At 41.8% G+C, this 23,533-nt stretch overlaps 1 protein-coding gene across 3 annotated transcripts in view; it reads right to left on the reverse strand.

The window, feature by feature from the left end:
* Positions 1-23,533, reverse strand: part of LRP8 (LDL receptor related protein 8) — a 190,963-nt gene that overhangs the window by 57,052 nt on the left and 110,378 nt on the right. For all 3 annotated transcript variants that reach the window (XM_030493884.1, XM_030493886.1, XM_030493887.1), the window contains exon 3: positions 18,466-18,588. In XM_030493884.1, coding sequence (XP_030349744.1) covers positions 18,466-18,588 — 123 coding nt within the window. The remainder of the gene's footprint in view (positions 1-18,465; positions 18,589-23,533) is intronic.

Below are 23,533 nucleotides of genomic sequence, written 5' to 3' on the forward strand. Positions count from 1 at the left end.
TACGAAATTGTCAGATATTCCAGTACTATCCAGAAGATAAGCATAGTTTGATAGCTGATGAACTCCTAATGAATATACTGTTAATTGCATAACCTTCCTTCACAGTAACTTTTCTGTTCATCAAGGGCAGGATTAAACAGCTTTTCTGCTTTAGAGCATCCTCATAATTAATAATATATTCTTCCCACTTCTAAATATAATCTATAATGAGATGCTTTAAAGAATCCAAGCTGCACCTCTCACTAAGTACTTTTGATCAGAAGAAAATGAGCCAGTTTGTTCAGACAATGGAGCCTGCTTTAACTGTGACTGTCAGCTTCCCAGTGGGCCCAATCCTGAAAGGCAGCCAGCCTATTTCAAACGGGTCACGGCAGCAAAACCTGCCAAGGGCAGGAGGCACCTTCCTCTCTCTAAAACATATTGTCTCTTTATCTCTGGGGATATTCTGTGCAGATCAGAGATGAAAAGAAGTACATATAGATACATGAGATACAGATAGTATATTTAAGATAGTATACATAGATATATATATATACATATTAGATAACTTCTACTCAGTGATGAATAATTAACTCCATGAAAACTCTGCCATCAACCTGCCTATCAGGCAGTAAGCTAACACTGTGCAAAATCTCACTGATTATGTTTTCCATCCACGTGACATGTCCCTTCTCAGAGGTTTCTTCTGGTTTCCATTTGTTGAGGAAAGCCAGATCTCCAAGCATCACAGAACAGAAAAAAGGTTTCTTGATACATATGACTGCCTGTGGAGATCTATGAACGGTGATCCATAGTTGGGCAGGAGGAGGGAGAGTGCCTCTCCCCTACTCATGAACAAACTATTTCCCTTAACCAAACAAGGGTATTTTTGCCCTGAAAATGCCTTCCCACTGATCTGAATGCCCAGCTAATTCCCACATGGAGTACCTCCCAGTATCACAGCTTACTGTGGTTTGCAGTAGCTTGGCCAAACGTCTTTACCTATAAAATGTGCAGCTTCACCAACATCTGTGTGCACTGGCTGAGAGAACTCTCCAGTTTGAAAGCTACAGGACCATAAAAGTCAGCCAAGTGTTTGCACAGCAAAAGGTTGTCTTTAACTTACATTTAACTGACAGCATACCTTTAAGACAAGTATCTATTTTGATTTAAAGCCTTCAGTTAGTAAAGATTGCTGGACAAGTCCACTTGTTTATTTACCACTACTGTTAAGAGCTGTATCTTATCTCTAGTTCTAGTCCTTATCTCTAGTTCTCTTATCTAGTTTTGGCTTCTGTTTGCTGGATCAAATCATACTGCTTCTTGCTAAGCTAAAGAAACAAGTGTGTGATGAAACTTCTTCTCTAAGGAGAAAGGCAACTCTCAACCCTCCCTTCAGTAAATCAAATACCTTGCTAATAAGGTATATTTTTCATATCTATAATCATGTGAGCCTTGTAAGATTATTCACAACCCCTTGATTAATAACCTTTCCACTTTACAGCAGCTACCCATGTCTTTTTGTCTTTTACCACCTATCAGTCACCTGTTCCTCAATCCCAAACTTTCCTAGTTCTGGTGCTCCTGGCTTTTATTTGCTAACCTAGTGGCTGAATTATCTTTATTTGCAAGAATCCAACCCACACAGCAAGTGGGGGAAAAGCTCACAGAAATCTAGTATAACACACTGGTTTCTTAAGGGCTGGTACATGGCTTTTTCACGTTTTCAGCAGGAATTCTTTCTTTCCAACCTGACGTAACTGAAAGAGGTAGAATAGATCTCTGAGACAAAGTTCAGTGGCCTGTATAGTAGGTAAGATTGCATCTGGTCTAGATAAAGTAATCTTTATGACTTTCAAGTTGAAAGTACACCTCATTTCCTATGCAGGTCAGCTATAATTTCCTATGCAGCCACTTAAGACTTGAGGGAGCCTGATGCCAGAACTTTAAATAACTTGCTGCATGCGCAGTGCCTAACCTTTCCAAAACCTCCTCTGACAATGAGAGAGCTGTCTTTGTGTAGGCTTCTCCACCTGCCAACTGCAGGAGAGAAGACACGCAGAGCTCAAGGGGAAAGGGTCTAGCAGACTGTAAGAGCTTCACTGTGAGACTCAAAGCACTGCTCAGCCCCACTTCACACTGAAAAGAGTAGCAAGAAGCGACCATCCCTATCTGCTAACACGAGGGACAGGGAATGACTGGCAAGCACATATGCACCTTCCCTTCATCATCCCACGCCTCGCAGAAAGGTCAGCTATACCACTGTGAGTCAGCAGTGTGGGCAACTGTGCCATCCTCCCTGAAGAAAACAGATGCCAGCCTGCTAATCTGCTTTTAGAAAAGGGAAAGGATAGCCTGGCAGAGATTTTGATCTGTGTCACAATTACAACCAGCCTTGGAACAACACACGCTTCTGATGATCCCAGGCTGGAGTTAATAACAAAGGCTGACCTGAACCAGTATAACCTTTAAGATGTAAAGGAAATTCTCTCTTATACTCCTCCTAAAAAGCAACTAGAAGTATGAAAACTGCCTGAATACCTAAAGAATTCATTCTATTGAGTAAAAAAAACCCCAAACAACAACATAAAAAACCCCGAACTAGACCAAACAAGAGCAGACATGTAAAATCAGCAAAATAAAATATCCATCAGCACTGGTGAGGCTGCACTTCGAATCCTGTGTTCAGTTCTGAGCCCTTCACTACAAGGGAGACATTGAGATGCTGGAGCTGGTCCAGAAAAGGGCAACGGAGCTGGTGAAGGGTCTGGAGCACAAGTGTGATGAGGAACGGCTGAGGGACCTGGGGGAGTTTAGTCTGGAGAAGAGAAGGCTCAGGGGGGACCTTATTGCTCTCTACAACTGCCTGACAGGAGGATGGGAGTGAGGAGGTGGCTGATCTCTTCTCCCAGATAACAAGTGATAGGACAAAAGGAAACGGCCTCAAGTTGCACCAGAGGAGGTTTAGATTGGATATTAGGAAAAATTTCTTCACCAAAAGGGTGGTCAGGCATTGGAACAGGCTGCCCAGGGCAGTGGTGGAGTCACAAGTGTTCACAAACCGTGTAGATGAGGCCCTCAGTGACATGGTTTAGCGGTGACCTTGGCAGTCCTGGTGTAATGGTTGGCCTTGGTGATCTTAAAGGTCTTTTCCAACCGAGTTGATTCTATGACTCTATTACTGTTTGAAACAACCCCAATATCCTGGCTGACTATGCCTGGAGAAGCATGCTCATAACATTCAAATGTATTACTTGATTACATCAGCCTTTTCAACAAAGGTAAAACATGAGGCCACACAAAAGACCAAAACCAGCCTGTAAGTTGCCCCTGCATCCAGTTTCCAGCACTACTTTGAAATATTGCCTAATCTTCACAAACCAGGATATAGAGAAAATCAAGCTCTGTGAGCATATTCAACAGGAGGTTATAACAGTCTCTCATTGACTTTCAAACAACAGAACAACCTGACTTGCTGTGTCCAGTCTCTCTGCTGTCTAGGTCCAGTTCATAATATGGTTTTAGCTGACAGCATGTACCCACTGCACAATGTGCAGGAGCTCCAGGCACAGCAAATGGTTTTTAAGACAGATTTGTGCATCCATCTATTGCATGTATTGGCATGTGCTGTCCATGGCTGCCATGTGCATTGAATCATTGCACTCAAGGATTGCATGCTACTGTTCCTCCTTCGCCTCCTCTCCATCCTCCCCATCCAGTCAGTTTTGATCTCTAAAGATCTCTGAGGTTTGGGAAACTGGTTAAGTAATGACTGTACAGAGGAAGTAAGTCAGCACATGCGTGGGTTTGAACTATCAGAATTTTTCCTTTGGCTCAGTAGGAGAGAAAACATCTCTTGAAATCCAGAAACATCAGCCCTAGTTCTCATAATATTTGATGAGCAGATAGGGATGTATTCACTCCTTCTGGGACATATGTTACACAACAGCTTCGAGTGGCAGCTGCTTGACACTTTTTGGAAAAAAACACTTCTTCCAAGCCAGGACCATAGGAGATGGATGAAAGAAAAAAGCCAAGTGAAGGAGAAGAATATGCAGAATCACTCTTAGGTTATGGAAAGGTAAGAACTGATCCCACAGTTGTGGCATTCTTGATTTTGCGTTATCATTGAGCACACTTTTCTTGGGAACCTAAATCCCAGACAATTTTATTTTTTATTTTTAATTCTTTTTCACGATTTTAGAGATCTGTCCTTCATTTATTAGGTATACAGGGATTACTTTTTAATTTAAACAAAACCTGGCCTTTTCTAGACGTCATTCTACAGCTTCAAGCTATTTGCCTTTGAAATATTTTTGCAGTGACCGTCTCCCTGGTATTTAGAAATCGCCATTAATAACTCCTCATAGCTTCTTAAATATATGCAAAAAGAAAAGGACTTTGATTTATGTTACTAAAGGCAGTCACATCACAGTCTCCTGAAGCCAACCTTTAAAAACAATCATAAATATTTTATACCATATGATGAAAATATGATGGGCGCCCATCTTGTGAAGAAAACACCTCACACACATGGAAACTTCTTGCTCACTAGTCTGTGGAAAGAAACTGTCGTGCAGAACTTAGGCACACGTGTGTATAGAAGTTGGTATGCATAAGCACAGTGCAGCAGCCACTATTAGATAAACAGAAAATCTTGCACATTAGGACTCAAACTGTGCTCAGAATTCAGGCCCCAGTGATCCGAGGCCACCAACAGCTTAGATCTGCTACTTTTTTTCTGGTTTTCATTGCAAGCATAATTTAAAAGGATAATTCTGCATTTCAAATAAACCAGGTGTAATGTTTACGCCAGCACAGTTTGGCAATGAAAGGAAGGAAAAAGAACAATCAAAATTCTGCTTTTTCTCCATAATCCTGACATACAATACTGCTGAAACACTTCACAAGCAAGATTACTGGCTCATTAAAAGCAACAAGGGATAGTTCAAAACACGCTCAACGATGGAGCATGACTGGTATCGAGACAATGTCATACTGCTATTCTGCAGTGATGTGCTGACTTCCTGGCAAACCAAAAATCCACGCTCCCAGTCCATCAGCAGCTGGAAGCAGCAATAGTACCTTTAAAATTCAGGACAAGCTACAGCATGCATTAGAACAGTAAGATGCAAAATCCGAGAGCACACATGGAAGGGATGATCCGTGCCTGAAGGCTGCACGGATTCAGACTTCCCACTATAAAAAACCCAAACCAAAACAGAACAACTTTACGTGGATGGTTTTGAAGTTGTTCCTTGAGCTCAGTTTTTGTCAGAGCCTGTGCACCTCACTGCCCTCACTAAACTAGTACTGATGCATGCGTGCATGATATTAAAGCATGAGCATGGCCAGATGCCCCGTTCCCACTAGCACTACAGAAGTAATGGCTGCAAAAGAAATTGCTTCCTAGAAGCCATTAATTTAGGGCATTCAGCTTAGAAGAAACTGCCTACACTTAAGATCCAAAAAAAGGTGCATTTAAAAATTGATAATCTTTTTCAGAAGTCTCAGCCCACAGCCTATAGCCATTTCCTTGGGCACTTCAGAACAGTCAGGCTTTACTCCTTGCCTACACTTCCTACAAAAGGGTAACTCAAGAAAAAAAAACAGGTTTCTTGACTGCCAGACCTGCATCTCCACAACCTTCTTAAGCAATGCCATCCAAGTCCCCTGAGAAACACAGTCCAGTTATCTTATTTCCTACCACTACCTCAGTGTGGAAAGCAGAAGAAATTGTGCTGCACCACTGGCACCAGACTCCTGTTTCTTCCATCCCTTCCCTTTGCCCTCCTACCTTAACTTACACTCACCCTGCCCTTTGCACAGAGCATCCTCTCACACTTCCCGCTTGTGCTCTTTCTCTTTCTCAAATCCACCCTTCATAGGTAACTTTTGCCAGACCTATTATAATCTTGTTAATAAAACAATATATCTATGTGTAAATATAAGGTTAACCCTCAAGCCATGCTTGCCCTCAGATAAGAGATCCCTTTGACCTTATTACTACAACCTTTTCTCCACTCTCACTATTACTTGGTTTCACTAGTCGTCTTGCTTTACTTTGGTGTGTTCTGAAACAAAATCCACTCTTCAAGTCCCTGTCTGTTTAACTTTACCATGGCCACAAGCTCTGTGCTAGAAGGCAGCTGCAGAGGTCTGAGCAGAACCCCACTGGCTTCAGCACTGCTCTGTTGCAAATGCAATTACTTAATTACAAAGGAAAGGGTGAATGCTACTACAGGACCTGTGTCTGCTCTGCTTTTCTGAAGCACCTCACACACCTCTTGGTGCTGAAATAACCACCAAGTTTAATCACAGTTTGTAAAGTGCTTGTAAAGTGCAATTTAGAAGGGGCTCGTCGCACGTAAATGCGAAAAGGATTTAGATGTGATTTTAACATGTTGGGTTTTAATCCCTTTAAAGCAGTTTAGTTTGCTATCTGGCTTGAATATAACGGACCAGGAACTGTTTCTCCAGGTTTCACATCAGATAAGCAGTCAGGTAATTATGGAAACAGAATGGAACTTTAATTATGAGAAAACCCATAAATTGTTCTATTGTGATCTTCCACAGCATTGCTGTTTCTTCTAAGTGAACATATTGTGCAAGCTGGGAAGAAACCATTGATTAAAATAATCAAAAGCCTTACTAGAAACTTAGACATGTTTTTCCTTTGTAAAAAACAAAACATTGTATCTGGTTGAGACATTTGAATTACCTCTTCCACTTCAATTCTTCCTCGCAGAAAAATTTAATTAAACCTATTATTACAGGGTGGGTTTTTTCTTCATTACACATAAACTATACAAAAGCTTGGTGTACTCTGGGACATCTAGAAGATTAGAAAATTTTACTGACAGGTTTTTGTCTTGATTTCCTCCCAGCCATTTTCAGCCAAAGCAACCTGCTTGATTAACCTGCTGTTGCCAAGCATACCAGCAATTGAGTATTTCAAAAGTGAAACATCAGTGGTTATATGTACAGGTAGTTGATAAGCAGAGCAAATTTTCAGACCCTGCTCTGAAAAGCTGGACTATCATTAAACACACAAGTCAGAGAGGTCAGGGTCATAGGGAGGTGTCCATCATTGGAGTTATCCACCATGTCAGGCTGCTAATTGAACAGTCACCACCTCTTCCTCAGACAACAGTGTTCTGTCAGCAGAGCGGGTGCTATGCGGCTGATGCCAGCCCAGGACAGCCACACATGTACCAATATTGTAACAGTCTTCCAATATGTAAAGGGGACCTACAAGAAAGCTGGAGAGAGACTTTTTACAATGACATGTAGTGACAAGACAAGGGGGAATGACTTTAAACAGAAAGAGGGGAGATTTACATTAGACGTTAGGCAGAAGTTGTTCCCTGTGAGGGTGCTGATGCACTGGCACAGGGTGCCCAGAGAAGCTGTGGCTGCCCCATCCCTGGCAGTGTTCAAGGCCAGGTTGGACACAGGGGCTTGGAGCAACCTGCTCTAGTGGAAGGTGTCCCTGCCCGTGGCAGGGGGTTGGAACTGGATGAGCTTTAAAGTCATTTCCAACCCAAACCATTCTATGATTCTATGAACATTTCAGGGAAGATTGGGTCCAGGGGAATCAGCATCACTTCTGCAGATGCCCAAGTACAAATGAGACTGGGGGGGTTCATGTACGAGTGCATGTGCTGGCTCCTTCCCTTTTTTTCTCTGGCTAACAAGAGGCAATTCTGTACCCTGGGCACTGGGAAGGAGGAATGCTCACAGGCCACACACTGGGCTCCATCCAGAGCCTGCTGGTTACAAACTGCGATGAGAAAACAGCCTCTTCAGAAGTTTCTAAACTGTGGCTAAGAGTCCAGCATCACCCGTGGGGCTCTCTGAGCCTCTGTAGCTGCAGCTGCTCTTTCATCTTCCCTCTTCCCAGGCTCATTTTCTTTCTCTCGTTCACAGAGATTACTCTGATTCCAATCAAAACAGGGAAGAAAAAACCCCACAGAACGCTAGGGGGACAGAATTATACAAAAGATAAAGGAGTCAAGCAGCACTGAGACCATGCCCATTTGTAAGAGAGATTATGGTCGCAAAGGTCCTTCTTATCAAAAGGGAAAGCAAAGGCACAAAATGTCCCTAGATGAGCAAACATAATGAAACCTGCTGAGTGATAAAAATCACAGAAAGAAAAATTGTACAGGTCTCCAGGAAACTGCCAGAATTTATCATTAAACGCTTTTTCCTGCTACCTGAAGTCCGCACCTTTATTTTTTTTATTCAAATCAAGAGCTTGGCTAAATATGTTGCAACATTGGTATTTCACCTGGTTTCTGCCTGTTCTGTTATGGTGTCTCCTCCTCCCCTATCAAAAGGCTTGAATGCACCTAACAGCATCCAGGGCTTTTTAAAACTTCATACCATGAAGGAAAAATTGAGTACAGCATCTCACTGCACGTGAGGCCACCTCCAGCCATCCTCTGCCATCGTTGGTCACATCTGCATGGCCACAAAGGCAAAACCAAATGAAAATGCTGCTTTTTCACGCTCAGGTGACAATTATTCTGAGGTATTAAAAGTATCGGTGAATGAATTGGTGCTCAAAGGGACCAACAGAACATGAAGAACTCGGGGCAAAAAAAGGGATTCAGTAGACAAGAGTAGACTTAATACTTTCTAATATGTCCTCACTCTTACATGTGCAAAAAAGTAAGTCTGAAAAGGCTCTGCTGCTATTAAATAATTCCGTTTCTCATCTCAGAATGAACATTTCACCTTTTATATACATACAAAGAAACCCCCACCTGTTTTTTATCTTCGGAGGATGGAACAGGCAGCTTACACGGCAATTTTAATTGAATGTGTTCAGGCTGTTGCACAAGAATACTGGTGAGTAGACCTGTGGCTGAGAAGAAAAGGCTTTTCCCTACCAGCTACACCTTTACTTCATTACAAATACCCCTGCTGGTTCACACAACTCAGCTCCAACTTTGACACCTGCAACATGTCTACAGGCAGAAACTGAAGGAGAAACATATAAATTCTAGCAGAATTCAGTATGTTAATTGCTATTTCTCATTCACATTCCACACAGGGCCAATATACCTGCAGAAATGCTTGAGCAGCACACCATTATCTTGTGTGTGTGTGCACATGTGCATTTCTAAATACACATGTATAATTCTCCCCATATAAATGCACACACAATGGCTAGAAATGCACTCACTCTTTGTCAAACATGCTAGACATGCTTCTCCCTGTGCAAAAAACCCGCAACAAAACAGGAGAAGCACGGTTATGTTTATGCTAAAATGACTGGTGTTTGCTACCTCTATGCCAAAACAGAGAATTCACAGTCTTCATACAATAACTTGAGTCTCGTACAACAGTACACTTGGAGAACTCAAATGACATGGTAAGATGACTACCCTAGCAGTGTAAGCCAGAAAAATGATACAATAACTGGCATGAGTCCATTCTTATGGGAACGTGTAAGCATGTGCAGTCTAACAAAGCTACTAAGCGAAGTCCTCTGTATTTTAATGCAAAGGATTACCATGTTTTAATATATTAAAATATGAGATGGAAAGGGTGAGCTGAAATCTGTCTCTTCAAATACAGCGTCCCTAGAAAGGAGGCTAGAAGCTACTGCTAAAGCAAAGCCCTGATTAAAGCTCTCGGCAGCTATAGAAGCTCATTGCATCCCAGAGATGCACAGGGTGAAGATCCACACTACCCTCACTACCCTCAGACGTGCAGGCAGTGCTGTCAGTGTCCGTGCCTCACCCCAAAGCACAGTCTGACTGAAAGCATTTCAGAGAATTGGAAATCTCCAGTGCAAGGTTTAAATTACAAAGCATGCAGAGACTGCATGTTAAACCACTCTTAATCATGATCCTAATCCTCAAGGAAGCAGGATGGAATGTCATGAGACCCTTATTAAAACCTCAAATTATTTCAGTGGGAGTTTGTCCTGAATGAAAACACAATCCTACAACTGTAGAAATGGAGAAAGAGAGGAAAAGTATCTATCAAGGAAAAGGTGGTGGAACCAAGGAATCACAGCTTCAATATACGATTCATTATGATACTAAAACACAGAAGCTATTTAAATGTGAAAAATGTTAAAATAGTCATTTGATGTTCACCTATTTTCCTCACACTGTAATTCACCCATTTAAGAAAGAAGTAAAGGTTTGCTTTCTGTGCTCTTGCAGCGCAATACTGCTTCACCCAGTTAGCACGACATTTCAAGTTTCAAATTATGTTTTGCCTTTGATTCCCAGAAATTATTTCCTTTTGATTTCCCCCTCCCCAATAAACAAGCAAAATTATAAATAGAAAAATCAGGTAACATGAATTTCATGGAGCAAACAGCAAGAGAATGGCAAAACCAAAAGCGCTAAGCAATGAAAAGCTGCTTGAGATTCCTGGAAACCTCTTCAGTTTTCCGTAGTTCAATATTTATAGCCAGTAAATAATTACACATACAAGAGCTTCACATGCTCGACTTCCATTTTCCTGCTATTCTCTGCTATTGAAATAACAGCAAGATTAATTATAGCCATAAAAAGGCAGCATCAAACCCTTTTATGACCGTTCCTGTTTATGAGCTGCATGAACGCATTACACCAATAGGAAAAATATTTAATTGCAATGTCTAAATCTTTGTAGCAGTCAAGTAGCAACAGCTCGAAGTCAAGCTGAGGAATGGGAACACACTGCAAATGAATGTCGAAGCTTACAATGCTACATGAAAAAGTCACTTTCTCACAAGGTAACACTGCTTGGGAAAAGAACAATAAAAACATCAGATAAAACCCAATAGGTATTTTCTATTGGTTTTCCTATAGGACTCAGCCCTCTGAAGAGATCCTCTGAGATACAGATACCTTCCCTTCAAGGAAAAACACATTTTCTTTTGAACAGGTATGACTTAAAACTCTTTAGCACCAGCAGAATTGGAGCACAATCATTACAAACCCCAAATTCATTTACATCTTTAGGTAAGTAAAATGCTGAGATCACCAAAACCATGTAATCATCAAAAAGGAGATATAATTCACTGCCCAAGAGCCACAGATAAAGTTATCCTACTACGAAGGATAAACAGCTTGGTTTTGAGTTCACTGTATTTCCTTTGATGTAAAAGGATAATTTCACACTTCAAGAAAAGGAACAGGATGCAGGAAAAACTAGATTTGGTTCCTTACCCTGACAAAGACTTCTTGTGTTAATCCCTACAGTTCTGTGCCCTTTGGGATATTGAGGTCAACTTGGGGTTGCTCCATAAGGACACAGCTAGAGGCATTCAAAGCAGTTACACTAGTCAAGGAACCAGAGGCACTTGGGAAGCAAGCGTACAGTGACTGAGCCAGGACAATTAAACCAGGAGTGAAGGAGCATTTCTGAGAATTTGAAGAGTTATAGACACTTAGGATAAAACGGACTTCCAAAAATTTGCATGGAACTGTAAGTCGGGATCCATAGGGAACTACTAGTCTGCTAACAGGCCTCAACAGGACTTGCCCATCTCTAGTGTACCATTAAACACTTCCATGGAAAGGAATTTTCAAGAGCCTGGTGCCCTCTGCTAAGTAGACCTGGAAGCTAGAGTAGCATACTAAAGACATAAGAATGAATTAATTTTTAAGTTATATTTTGGATGTGGTGAAGCTTTACAGAGGTGAGTGAAAAATGCAAAACCTGCATCCTGGTTGTAGAACTGTGTCATTGAACAAGACAAAAACTGTATCCTGGAGAGGTTGAGGGAACAGTATTGGTTCAGCCATCAGAAGAGAAGGCTAAAGGAAGATTCTGTTGTTGCTTCCAACTATGAAATGGGAGGGAGTAGGGATGATGGAGCCAGACTGTTCTCAGAGGTGCAGAGTGATAGGATGGGAGGTGACAGACATGTGCTGCAACAAAGGAAAGTCTGATGAGATATACTGATTTTTTTTCATTAATAAGAGTGGTCAAACATGAGGACAGGAGTCCCCTCTGAGCAGGGGATTGGACTAGATGACCCCAGAGGTCCCGTCTGTCTTAAATTATTCCATGACTTCATGGAGAGATGATCATGGCTGTTTTCATTTTATTCTGTCTCAGTAAATCTAGTCACATTGACAAATCAAAGCTTTCGCCATTAGCCTTACAAACCAGTCTGGGCATCTGGGAAATGAGACTGCCTCCTTTGTGCCTTGTCACTGGGAGGGTCCTGTAGCTGTGGAAGTGCTTCCTCAACCTGTACCTTGTCCTTTGTTTTACAGATGCACTCCTGAGCTGCTGTAATTCAGCAGTGATCCCAACAGCTCAGCAGGGACAATGACAGGGGAACAATTGCAGCAGGACAGCAACAATACTATTAAAGTTCCTGTATTTTGTACTCGCAACAGCCAGTTAGTGTAGTGGGAGTGCTGTGAAAATGCATACCTGTACATCTGACATTACCATCATCTTATTCAATTGCCTGAATGATCTGTAACAAATTAATCCAACAAAATGGTCTTTAATTTTCACATTCTACTGCATTTACAATCCCCTACCATCTTATCACATATATACAAACAGATGTGCTCTTCATGTTGGGAAACCCCCCCCCGCACCAAAACAACAAGGAAAAAAAAAATCCTCTTTGTTACTGCCCCAGGTCCTACTGCCTGATTTGACCTAGTTTTTGATTTTGCTACTTGAAGTTCAATGGCCAGTGTATGTGATGCCCTGAAGGAGACAGTCCACCCTTCTCCAGGATAAATTCTCCAAGGGCAGGGAATACGGGAATAGTATATTAATTTTTTTCCACTTTCCACAAAAGCACAGTAATGTCACCAAACTCAGTCATGCAGGAGATCTGTATCAAGGAAGAGTAAGAGAGATGTAATATCCTTAGGGGCAAATGTAGAGCTAGGAGACAACTGTACATTTGGGATGAACAATACCATCAACACCACCAATAATTAGAGAATTTTGCATTTGGGCAACTTAATAGACAATGAGGACAGAACTGATCACCACAGCGAGAGATCAGCATACGAGGCAGCAGCACACAAAGTGCCTAAACCCACGGAAAATACCCATTAAAAATATGACTGTCAAGTTTGGATACAGCTCCCTGAACAACTCGTGACATGCACTACAAAATAAAAAAGAACTGGTACTCTATTTCAAACCAATGCTCAGGGTTTGATTTTATATTCCATCTCCATTTAAAAATCTATTTCCAGGACTGCTGCATATGAAAACCAGCCTATTAAATGCAATATGAATTCAGGTTTCCCCTCCTCTTTTTTTTCCTCTCGTAACACCCTACTATACCTTTCTGTATAATAATTTCTGCGCTTAACTAGGAGAATGTCACATATCTGATAGAGAAATAAGTGGTGAGTTTATGCTGCCTGCATTCCTCCATCTCATTATATATACAGTGTCCTAAGGCAAGAGTTTGCCAGCTTAGATTTTCACTTGCTCCATCCCTTTAATTTGTGTTCCCATCAGTGCTGTTACTGTTTGTTAGCTTTTGTTTTTATTTTTCTCTAGAGATTTTTTTTTTTTTGTTGAAGTCTCTGGTTAAATAATCAAAATACTTCAGAGGGAAATTTAACATTTCCTTCTTGTAAAAAGCAGAATGATTCAGTACCTGTGCTGGAACAGCATTAGGTGGATAACATTCATTTTGCTGGAGGTCTCTTTTAGCTCAGTAAGAAAAATTACTTCCCTTCCCCCTCTCTCAGCTTCAAGAAACTGGATAGGAAAAGGTGAGGAATCTTTTCATATGCATAAGCAATGCCTGTGTATATCAGCAGCGGCTGCACCACAGCTCCAGGGTGATCATCAAGCCACACTGGGTTGCTTTTAGCGAGAGCAATGAAGAACAAGGCCAGGGCTCTGGCCATGGTGGGCTCTCCAATGGGAGAGTACATGTGGGCTACCAAAGACCTCCTGCAGTTACCAGAGGCCTGCTGCTGCATAACCTTGCAGCAAACAGTTACCACATTCTCCGCGTTTGAGCCTACTCTGAGGTCAAAAATATTTCTGTATCCCAAAACAGCTGCTGGTGAGGTACGTGTGAGCTGCAGGCGTTGGGCTGACAGAGGCACTAACTCTACTCCCACCACTTCCAGATACTTTGCTATCCTTTTAACCGATTTGTGGGGAGCTCGTTGCATGCTAGCAAGCTGGCATGGGGAAGATGAAATCCATTATCTTCCAGCGCCTTCCAGCAGCAGCAGTTCTGCACCCACAAGGCTCTGCCTCTCGGCAGGCAGGGAGAAGCAGCAATGGCTGATGTCAGACAGGAGGACAAGCCTGCTTCTTCCCTTCTTGGCATGTATCCTGCAAGGCCAATGTGGTTCATTTGCTTTGTGTATCAGCAGCCAACCTCTCCTGAACAGAGGTCTAGCTCAGGCAATTGCTGAATCTATAGAGGCTTTGTGATGGAAGATGAGGCTGGAAGCTGGCAGGCCCAAGTACAAACTCTACCCCTTCCCCACCAGCAGCACCACTGCAGCACAGCTAAATCGTGAGGTTTTTGTCCCCTCTCACCCACCATCCCATTTCTTTTAATTTATTAAGTATGTTTCTCAAAATAACTTTCTCTCTTCAATAGTAAATTCCTCCTCCCTCTTCTCCCACCCCAGTCTCAATCAACACAACTTCTTAAATGGCAAATTCAATCCCTTCCACCCCATGTAGATAGCGCTAATTTCTGAGTTCACATGGTTTTGCTTCTCTTGATTTAGGGGCTCATTCTGCTTCCACACAGAAACAAAAACCATAACAAAACACATCTCCCCCCCAAGCTACAGTATTTCTCGTGATGACTCCAGAGAGAACAGATCCAGCCCACAAGATGCCCCTGAATAGATCAGCTCACAGAAGAGGGGGACACACTTCTTTGAAACCTTAATATAAATTAAATGAGACAAAATAAATTCAGCAGCCAGATAATAACACTGAAAACTGACAGATGGCAGAACACTGAAGTTTAGTGGTGACACTCACATGCTACATGAATAATTCACTTGGGCCAACCTATAGATGTGAGAGCATGTTTAGATTAAGGATCTGGCTCAAAGAAAAATGAGTAAATATAAGCAGTTTCTTACCAAAACCAATTTAAAACCAAAAGCCTGGTAACCATCTTCTCCAAAATCAGCCCATCCTAGAAATTAATCAACCTTTAGCTAGGACCAAAACCCACAACAGGGAGAAATCCTATAGCCCTCATCAGCTGAGAATTCAGCTGAACTCAAAAGATACCCTTACACTACCACTCCCAGCCACATTCAGTGGCTTGAGGTAAATGCAGTCTACAAAAATAAAACAAAAATAGCACAAATAGCAGAAAAAGCCCCAGACATCCAGGTGCAAGAGAAGTCAGGCCAGCCTGTGATGCTGCCTCACCTACCCGATGGGAGAGAGGTCATGCTGTCCTGAACACCTGAGGATGCATAACAACCCTGGAGAGGATTTGTCAAGTACAAAGCTGAGTAACGTCAGTGATCTGGGAAACAGAAAAAGCCAAGTAATGTTTTGGCCTTGTAGTGAGATTATTAAGAAAATAAAATAAAGATAACCATAAGCTGTTACCTTTAACTAAACATTAGAGATGGGGACACAACATCTCTAACTACCAATAAGAGGGCACAATGTATTTAAAAAACACACCACAAAAGCATTCAGAAAATAGCCACTTAGCAGGTGCCTAGAGGCTGAGAGGAACTGCCTTGTTTTCATCACATTCTGAGATGGAAATACTCCTAAAAATGCAACAGTCAGCATTACCAATGCTATTAACCTCTCTGGTTTGGATGGACTATGGACAATGTCCCAGTGTGACATTAGTTGAGGAATAACCCTAGATCCTAGCAGAGGTGCTGGCAACTACGTGGCCTGTCTAAAAAAAAATGATTTTATAAAGCAGTTTGTTCTTGCCAGAGATAAGAAACCTCTATTTCCCAACCTGCCCATTCCCTAGGGAAACTTTGCAATGTAGGCTCCTCCAAAGGGCTGTGCAGGAAAACCAGACAGTCATGGGGGCCTGCAGTCACTCCTTAGCGACAGGGAGAAAGTTCAGCCTTGAACGGTTCATTAAGAAGAAACAAAATGGGACTGGAGGGAGAAACCATACAGGAATATTCAACTATACATTTTACCTCTCACTACACTTTCTGTCTCCCATTATAGCCTCTTCTTTGCCCTTAACTAACATTTACACACAAGAAGAGCTAGGTCTTTTACATTAAGGGTACAAAATTAAAAGCAAATTAAAAACTATCATTCCAGTTTCTTGTGTAATAGCCCACCAGGTTTATAACTCACTGCTGTCTTGACCAGTGATGGTAGAAGTCTTATAGGCATATGTGAATTAACCCCACAACCAGCACTGTGCTTATACATTACCAACTTAATTCTGTTTCCCCACAGAGCAGATTGGATCAGCCTTTAAGATGACACATACACTGACAAGATACAAAACATCTGGAAAGAATGTCCTGAGCATGCAAATTAAAGCCTATAGCTATCAACAGTCATAAGATTAAAACTATGTGATCTTCATCTGATTAAGTGTGAACTTCAGATCTGAATAATCCTATAAAACAAGTAAAGTTCCAAAATTCTACCTGCAGTTATTCTTAAGATTCGAAGGCAAGCTTTTAATTGGTACAGACAGAAACACTAGCTTCTCTTGTGAGCTAGCCACAAGTCAGACACAGGCTTGCATCAAGTATCCTGCGAATATCAAGACACAAGTTCATGCATCTTCTCAATACTTAAGTTTTAATTGTAGAATGAATCCCAGACTGGTTTGGGTTGGAAGGGACCTTAAAGCTCATCCAGTTCCAACCCCCTGCCATGGGCAGGGACACCTTCCACTAGAGCAGGTTGCTCCAAGCCCCTGTGTCCAACCTGGCCTTGAACACTGCCAGGGATGGGGCAGCCACAGCTTCTCTGGGCACCCTGTGCCAGCGCCTCGGCAACCTCACAGGGAACAACTTCTGCCTAACGACTAATGTAAATCTCCCCTCTTTCGGTTTAAAGTCATTCCTCCTTGTCCTGTCACTACATGCTCTTGTAAAATGTCCCTCTCCAGCTTTCTTGCAGGCCCCTTTAGGTACTGGAAGCTGCTGTAAGGTCTCCCTGGAGATTCCCAGAGAGGCCAATGTCCACAGACGATGAAATAAGTGTGGGGAAAAACAGAAGGTCAAATGGCTACAAAAGGAAAGGAAGATGAGTAAAAGAAGTTGTCAGTGGTCTCAGCACTGCATGGCCTATACACAGTCCGTGCTATGGCATCTGATGAGAGATTTAGACAACGACTGCAGAGAATGGAAATGCTTATTTATTCAGCCCCCCTCCAAACAATTAGGTAGTAGAAGTAGCATTAATAGGATAGCTTTTGACTAAGAAGGATGCAGGGTGAAAGACCAACCAATACAGAACACAAATATGTTAATGTAGTTGCTGAAGTGATTTTTTTTCTGTAGCCTGAATATGGCTGCCAAAATGACTCTATTTTATGCAAGAAAAGCGCATTCATCTTCATTAATTAGGGAGAAAGCAGGACTGGTACTAGGCTTAAAAATGAAAGTATGGTTAATTTTTAAGTCCTTTATGTGACCCATTCTGGTGAAATCCAATAAAATACTTCCTCCAACACTGCTTCTGACTCATGCGAATATATTTGTGAAGTACATGACTGGAAATTCAATAGAATGCCTTGTACTAATTTCTTGGTCTGCCCAAGAACAAATCTGCAGGCATAAGTAAGCACACAAATAGAAGTCTGCATATTAGTTAGTGTTTTCATTAGAATATCCCTGAGATTCCCTTCAACTCAACATCAGACATCCCTTTGCAGTTCTAGAACAACAGAGCACAAATGGACCTCCTCAGAGATTAGATGTGCTACATGAAAATGAAGCATATTCTTTTACTTACGGAATCAATGGGTTTTTAAAAGGTGTTACCTGCAGTTAACATCTGTCATACTTATTCTCAGCTTTAGTTACTTTACATCATCTTTCATCTGCTACTTTCTTCTTCATCTGTTCTCAGAGGCGAAAACAATTAAAATTGAGCAATGCTCCAACATTGTGAAGTTCCTCTCTAGTGACAGAAGTGCTGTCTGCAGTGATGATAAATCCCAGTATGCTACTGCACAGAACACTACAAATCCAAGATTCCAAAAGGCCTGATCCCAGGTGAGTGTGAATCTTCATGCACTGCTGCTGATCATGAGCCCTACAACCAGATAAACTTAACAGAGCTAGAGATGTTTTGAACCCTGTTACATACAGGAATACACTAGAAAGGTACTAGACAGTGCTGCCTGTATCACAGTCTGGAAAACTGGTACATTTTTAAGTTTGGAAACCACCTGATTTGAATGACCTGAATCTTTTGTGTGTCTTTAATTTCTGTTCTAATACAAGCAAAAGTTGACAGATCATCCTGTAAGTGTTGGGAATAACACCTCCAGTTTCTCTCTGTTTTGATAAGACAACATATGCTACTCACTGCATGCTGCTTCTGATTCATCTGACCCATCAGGACATTCTTCTTCACCATCACATTTCCACCTGGCTGGGATGCAGTGGCCGTTGTCACAAGTGAAATCTGACTCAGCACAAGTTTTCTTTGCTGCAAGGAAAAAAAACCAATTACTCGGCATGAACATACGCAGTGCAGAAGAGCTCCATTGCATTCAATCCTGCCAAGGACAATACTGATTGCTCTGTATTGAGAGGATTCATTTCACATTCAACATTGATTCTTCATGACAGAGTCCAAAAGGTATCAAAGATGGGAATTTCTTCTCACTAGAACTCTCATCCCTCCATTATTTAACATGGATTCATTTTTTATGTCTTTTTTCAGACATTCAAAACCCAGAGATATTCTTTTTCAAAACAATTTTCTAAGGCTTTTGCTACAAAAGGCTGCTGCCTACCTGGAACTGAAAGTGTGCTGCATAACCTACAGACAGGTAAGACAGACAGTTCTCACCTTTGGCATACTATAATCTAAGTAATAATGTTTTTATCTGTGCAATCTATTCATGGTTTTTAAGTACATCTGTCCCCATAGCAGATGATCATAAAGCACTCCTCCAAACACTAAAAATCGTTTCCACTCCACATTCCTTGCTTTGTTTGCATTAATCTAGGGCTTGAAAAAGATGCAAGACATGAGCTCAAGCAATTAATTGATCTATTTCTCTGTGCCAGTGGTGCAGCATCACCACTGCTCTGTAATACTACTCAGCATCTTTCCACTGCAGCAAAATAAAGCTACCTACAGATATCTGGCCCCTTCAGCCTGTGGCCTCAGTGCCAATGTGATCACCAGTCAGTCACTGCTATTGCAATGGTGACTTCAGTGGATTTTCTGCTAGGAACCAGATTGAACATACCCAGACTGTGAGAGTCAGGAGCAATGGCTCAGGCTCAGTGTTACCACCAGTGAAGTACAGGACTCTGAGGTTAACTGGTATCTACCTTTGTTAGTGACCAATTTACCTGGGAAGTGGTGGCAGGGAAAAGAATTGTTTTTCCCCTCTGCAAAGCTGCTCACAACCTAATAGGATCACAGGAAAATTCAGGCAGTAAAGGACCTCAGAAGGTCACGTCCAACCTCCTGCTCTAGGCAGGGTCAGCTGTAAGGTCAGAACAGGTTACTCTGGGTTTTATCCAGCCTGGTCTTAAAACACCCCAGGATGGAGACAGCACAACCTCACTGGGCAATCTGCTTGGCTGCCCTTGTAGTGAGGTTTGGGCTTCATAGGTATTCCCTGATATAAGCCACGTGCACACATGATTCCTACATCAGTATTTCTTCCAGCAAACATTTTCAAAGCATTAAACACCACAAAAAAGCCTCCAGGGACTGATCTTTTATTTTCCTTTCCTTTTTTCTTAGATGAGCTGCTGTCAGGGAGGGAGCCACATTAAACATCATTCATGTGCCTACACAGGAAACAGGAGCATTACTGTGTGAGGTATGGGAAAGGTCTACATGGCCAGAATCAAGTATTCCTTCTCTAGTACAGAGAACATACAGCTTCCCTGAACTGGCACCCAGCATGAAAACACTGCAAAGCATCACTAAGTGGCTGTATGATCTCTTAGAATGTACTTTACAAAGAGAACATACATTTACTCCACTTCTGTTGCTAAATGAGCCAGATACTGGGGATGGGGAGAAGACAATTTTCAGGTATTCAGAACCAGATATGAAATAATATAGGAAGAAAACCCGACCCCATATAGACCAAGAGTTTTACAAGAGACCAGCCATACTAAGAAACCAGTCATTGAGAAGACACTGAACATCCGTTATCAGCAGAAAAAGACTTTCCTGTGAACATCTCTGGTTAGAAACCCAAAACTTGTGAAACCCAGCTATGACACATCACTTCTGGTGCATTTAATGCAAACTTGGGTTTCGTTATCTGTTGTATTTAACAGTCAGAAACTCTGACCAGATACTGATTGGATATGCGTGCATAAATGAAGTTGGAGCACTGTGAAGCTGACTGGGTAAAATGTTAATATCTGCTGTAAGGAGATGGTTAGGGCAACTACAAAGGAAACAATCACGTCTTCATCTGGACAGCAGAGACTAGCATAATAACAGAGACATAAGAAGCTTAATTTTTAAAATGTATTTAGTTTTATACTAGCTCTTTCAATGTCCTAATGTCTTGTTTTCCATAGGAAAACTAGCCGTTGACTTACTCTCTAGAGGTCAAACCACCTACTTTTCCACCTCAAAATAAACCTCTCTTTTTTCCATCAGTCCAGCATTGATCCCTGTTATTTCTGGGACGCAAGCACAAGCGAGGGGTCAGCCACAGAGAGGAGCATCAGGCATCCCCTTCACCATGACCAACCTGCTCACAGCAGATGGTGGCACTGATTGCTTTGTTCCCCTGACACTGCTCCTCAGCAGCACAATTAATAGATTGCCAGGATTCACAAAAGGGGGAGAGCAGCATCACTGCCAGTCCCAGGGTGTCGTTTGGAAGGTGTTAATGTGCTCCCCCAGTGCGGCTCCTCTTTGCTAAATGAAGTTGGGCACAAACCACTCATCAGCAGTGGTCTCACTGGAAAATCTCATCCCTATCTGCAAGCCCACCCAAAGGTCCAACAGTCCCATACCAGAAAATAAGCAGGATACAAATGCATTTGGTCCTTTGTTTGAATCTAAGCTGTCTAATCTCTTAAAGGAACATGATTAAAGGAGGAGGAGCTCAAAGCTCTCTCTGATTACTAGATTTACTTCTACTATTATTATTTTTACTTTCTATTATTTATATTTTATATACCATATTTTATTTGTTACTATTTTTTACTACTGTTACTCTCCAAAACATTGGGGCATGGCTGCGCAGATTGTCTTAATTCCAATAAACTCTGCTTTGTGTTGCAATCAGCAACCCGGATTCTTCAAACTGTGAGAATACTGAAGCACTGTCTCATTTCTCACCTCTAATACAAGACTGGAATCACTTTATTTCCAACCAGATTCACCTTCTGGCACTCAGTCGTCATGTCTCTGGGATCACAACACAGGCAGGGAGCAGTTAATTAAAATATCAGCTCTCTGTCTTCTTCCTCCTTTTTCTTTTTCAAGTCTGATACCATTTTCTATTAATCTCCCATGTTATACACCTTTCTTCTACCAATTGTCTATTAAAAATTCATTGAGGCTCATATCATAAACTGTCAGTGGTGCATTAAAATGTAAACTAAATAAATACATCCCTTTTAAACAATGGGGAGGACACAGGTTCATTTTACGGTTTCACCTCGCTCAGAAATAGCCAAGCAAAATTAATTGTTCCCCTGAGATCCATTTCCTTTGCCGTAAGCAGCCCAGGCAGCTCCGCTCCCATGTCTCTGCCCAATGAACATAAACAAACAAGAGCCAGTAGCCACAGCATCCCTGTGCCTATGCTCCTCGGGGGGCAAACCGATACCTGGAACAACAAAAGAGGCGGCTACTGAAGCATACAGAAAGCCTTTCATCTTCCCCCCTGCCTGGATGCAGAAAGTGACACCAAAGAGACTGCCTTTCTTTTGACTCTTGCTTGATTTGCCTTTGGTACCTGCTTTTTCCTTTCCCACATTTGCAGCCAGCCAAATACGTTGGGAACTCCAGAGTGGAAGTCAGTGCCTGTGCAAAAATGGGCTTTCCAAAGGAAGGGCTGGTCAAAGGAAGTCCTTCCTGCTTCTCTTCCCCCAGGAAGAAAATCAAGGGAGGAAAAAAAGGGTTCAACTTTATCCTACCACAACAGAAAAATACCCCAACACGCTGAATTTTAACTGAACTGCATCAAACCAACACAGTCCCACATTTTGCAAAATATCCTTTTCCTTTCATTACTCACATCCCTTAGCCTGAAACTGCAAGTAAGGATTCAGGTTCATCCCTGCAGCAAATTAAAAGCAGAGTACCCAGGGAGACTGGTTCAGAATATGAACATTTATAGAGGGAATTCATAAAAAAGCAATCACTGGGGATACGTGTAATTAGACTGGAGGAAATAAACATATACAGAAAGGAGCAAATCTTGTACTACCTAGGAGCAGGCCCTGGATGATCTAAACATGACTTCTAACTTCCAAAAATACCTCTCTGAAAGGTTGGGTCCATGATCCTAAAGCCAAACAGGTATCTGAACCTAACTGAAAAGTCCAGGATTTATTCTTTCTTCCTCTTTCTCATAAGCCCCAACATCCTTCCACCACCCCACAAGCCCTCAGTCACTTCATTTAACCTCGCTTAACTTTTGCCTCAAGTTCTAGATGCTTTATGGGGCAGGAACATCTTTATAGTTACTCTTTATAAAATACCAGGACCTGTGATTCAATTTCCAATTCATGCTTCTTGTTTACTCCTATTTTGTAATACTAAGCAACACTCCACTCTAGGATAATTTCGTTGTTTGCTCATCCAAACTTTTCAGTGTAAGCTGAAGAGCAGAGTGAACATATTTCCTCTCTTAACATCAAGAGTTCTGTGAGCAAAGCTGTAGTTGTTCAACAGCAGCAGTGATGTAAAAGGACATACAAAAGCACATTTTCAGATTACAACTTGTAAAGGACAGTTATAAACCCTATGTAGTAATAACAGACTCTAAACATGGGATCTTTAGATTAAGGGTTTTGTTCAAACTCTGTGTTTTCAGACCAAAAAAACCAGGCTGATTAGAGTATCCTTGAGCATTAACACACAAAGACCCTGCAGATTGTGCTCTTTCCCCATTTTTCCCCCTCAATAACTGCTGGCCAATTTCCACCAATTTTGAAAGGGGAGAAAGATGTGGAAAATCAGTCTGCTCCTACAAGTTCCATAAATTGGTAGCTGAATAAAGAACAATCAAAATTACAGCTCCGCAGAGGGAGAGGAGGGCAGAAAGGGGCCGCTGGACTGGTCTATGGCACGTGCCGCCAGCCAGCTGGGGCTGTGCAGCTTCTGCACCTCATACCACAGGTAGGTTTATTTCAGAGGGAAGAAGGCAGCTAGGGATTAAAACACAAATGACCAAAACCCCCAGACACCAAACCCATTGAACACTGGT

This window comes from Strigops habroptila, chromosome 8 (assembly GCF_004027225.2).
Source record: "Strigops habroptila isolate Jane chromosome 8, bStrHab1.2.pri, whole genome shotgun sequence".
Classification (NCBI taxonomy): domain Eukaryota; kingdom Metazoa; phylum Chordata; class Aves; order Psittaciformes; family Psittacidae; genus Strigops; species Strigops habroptila.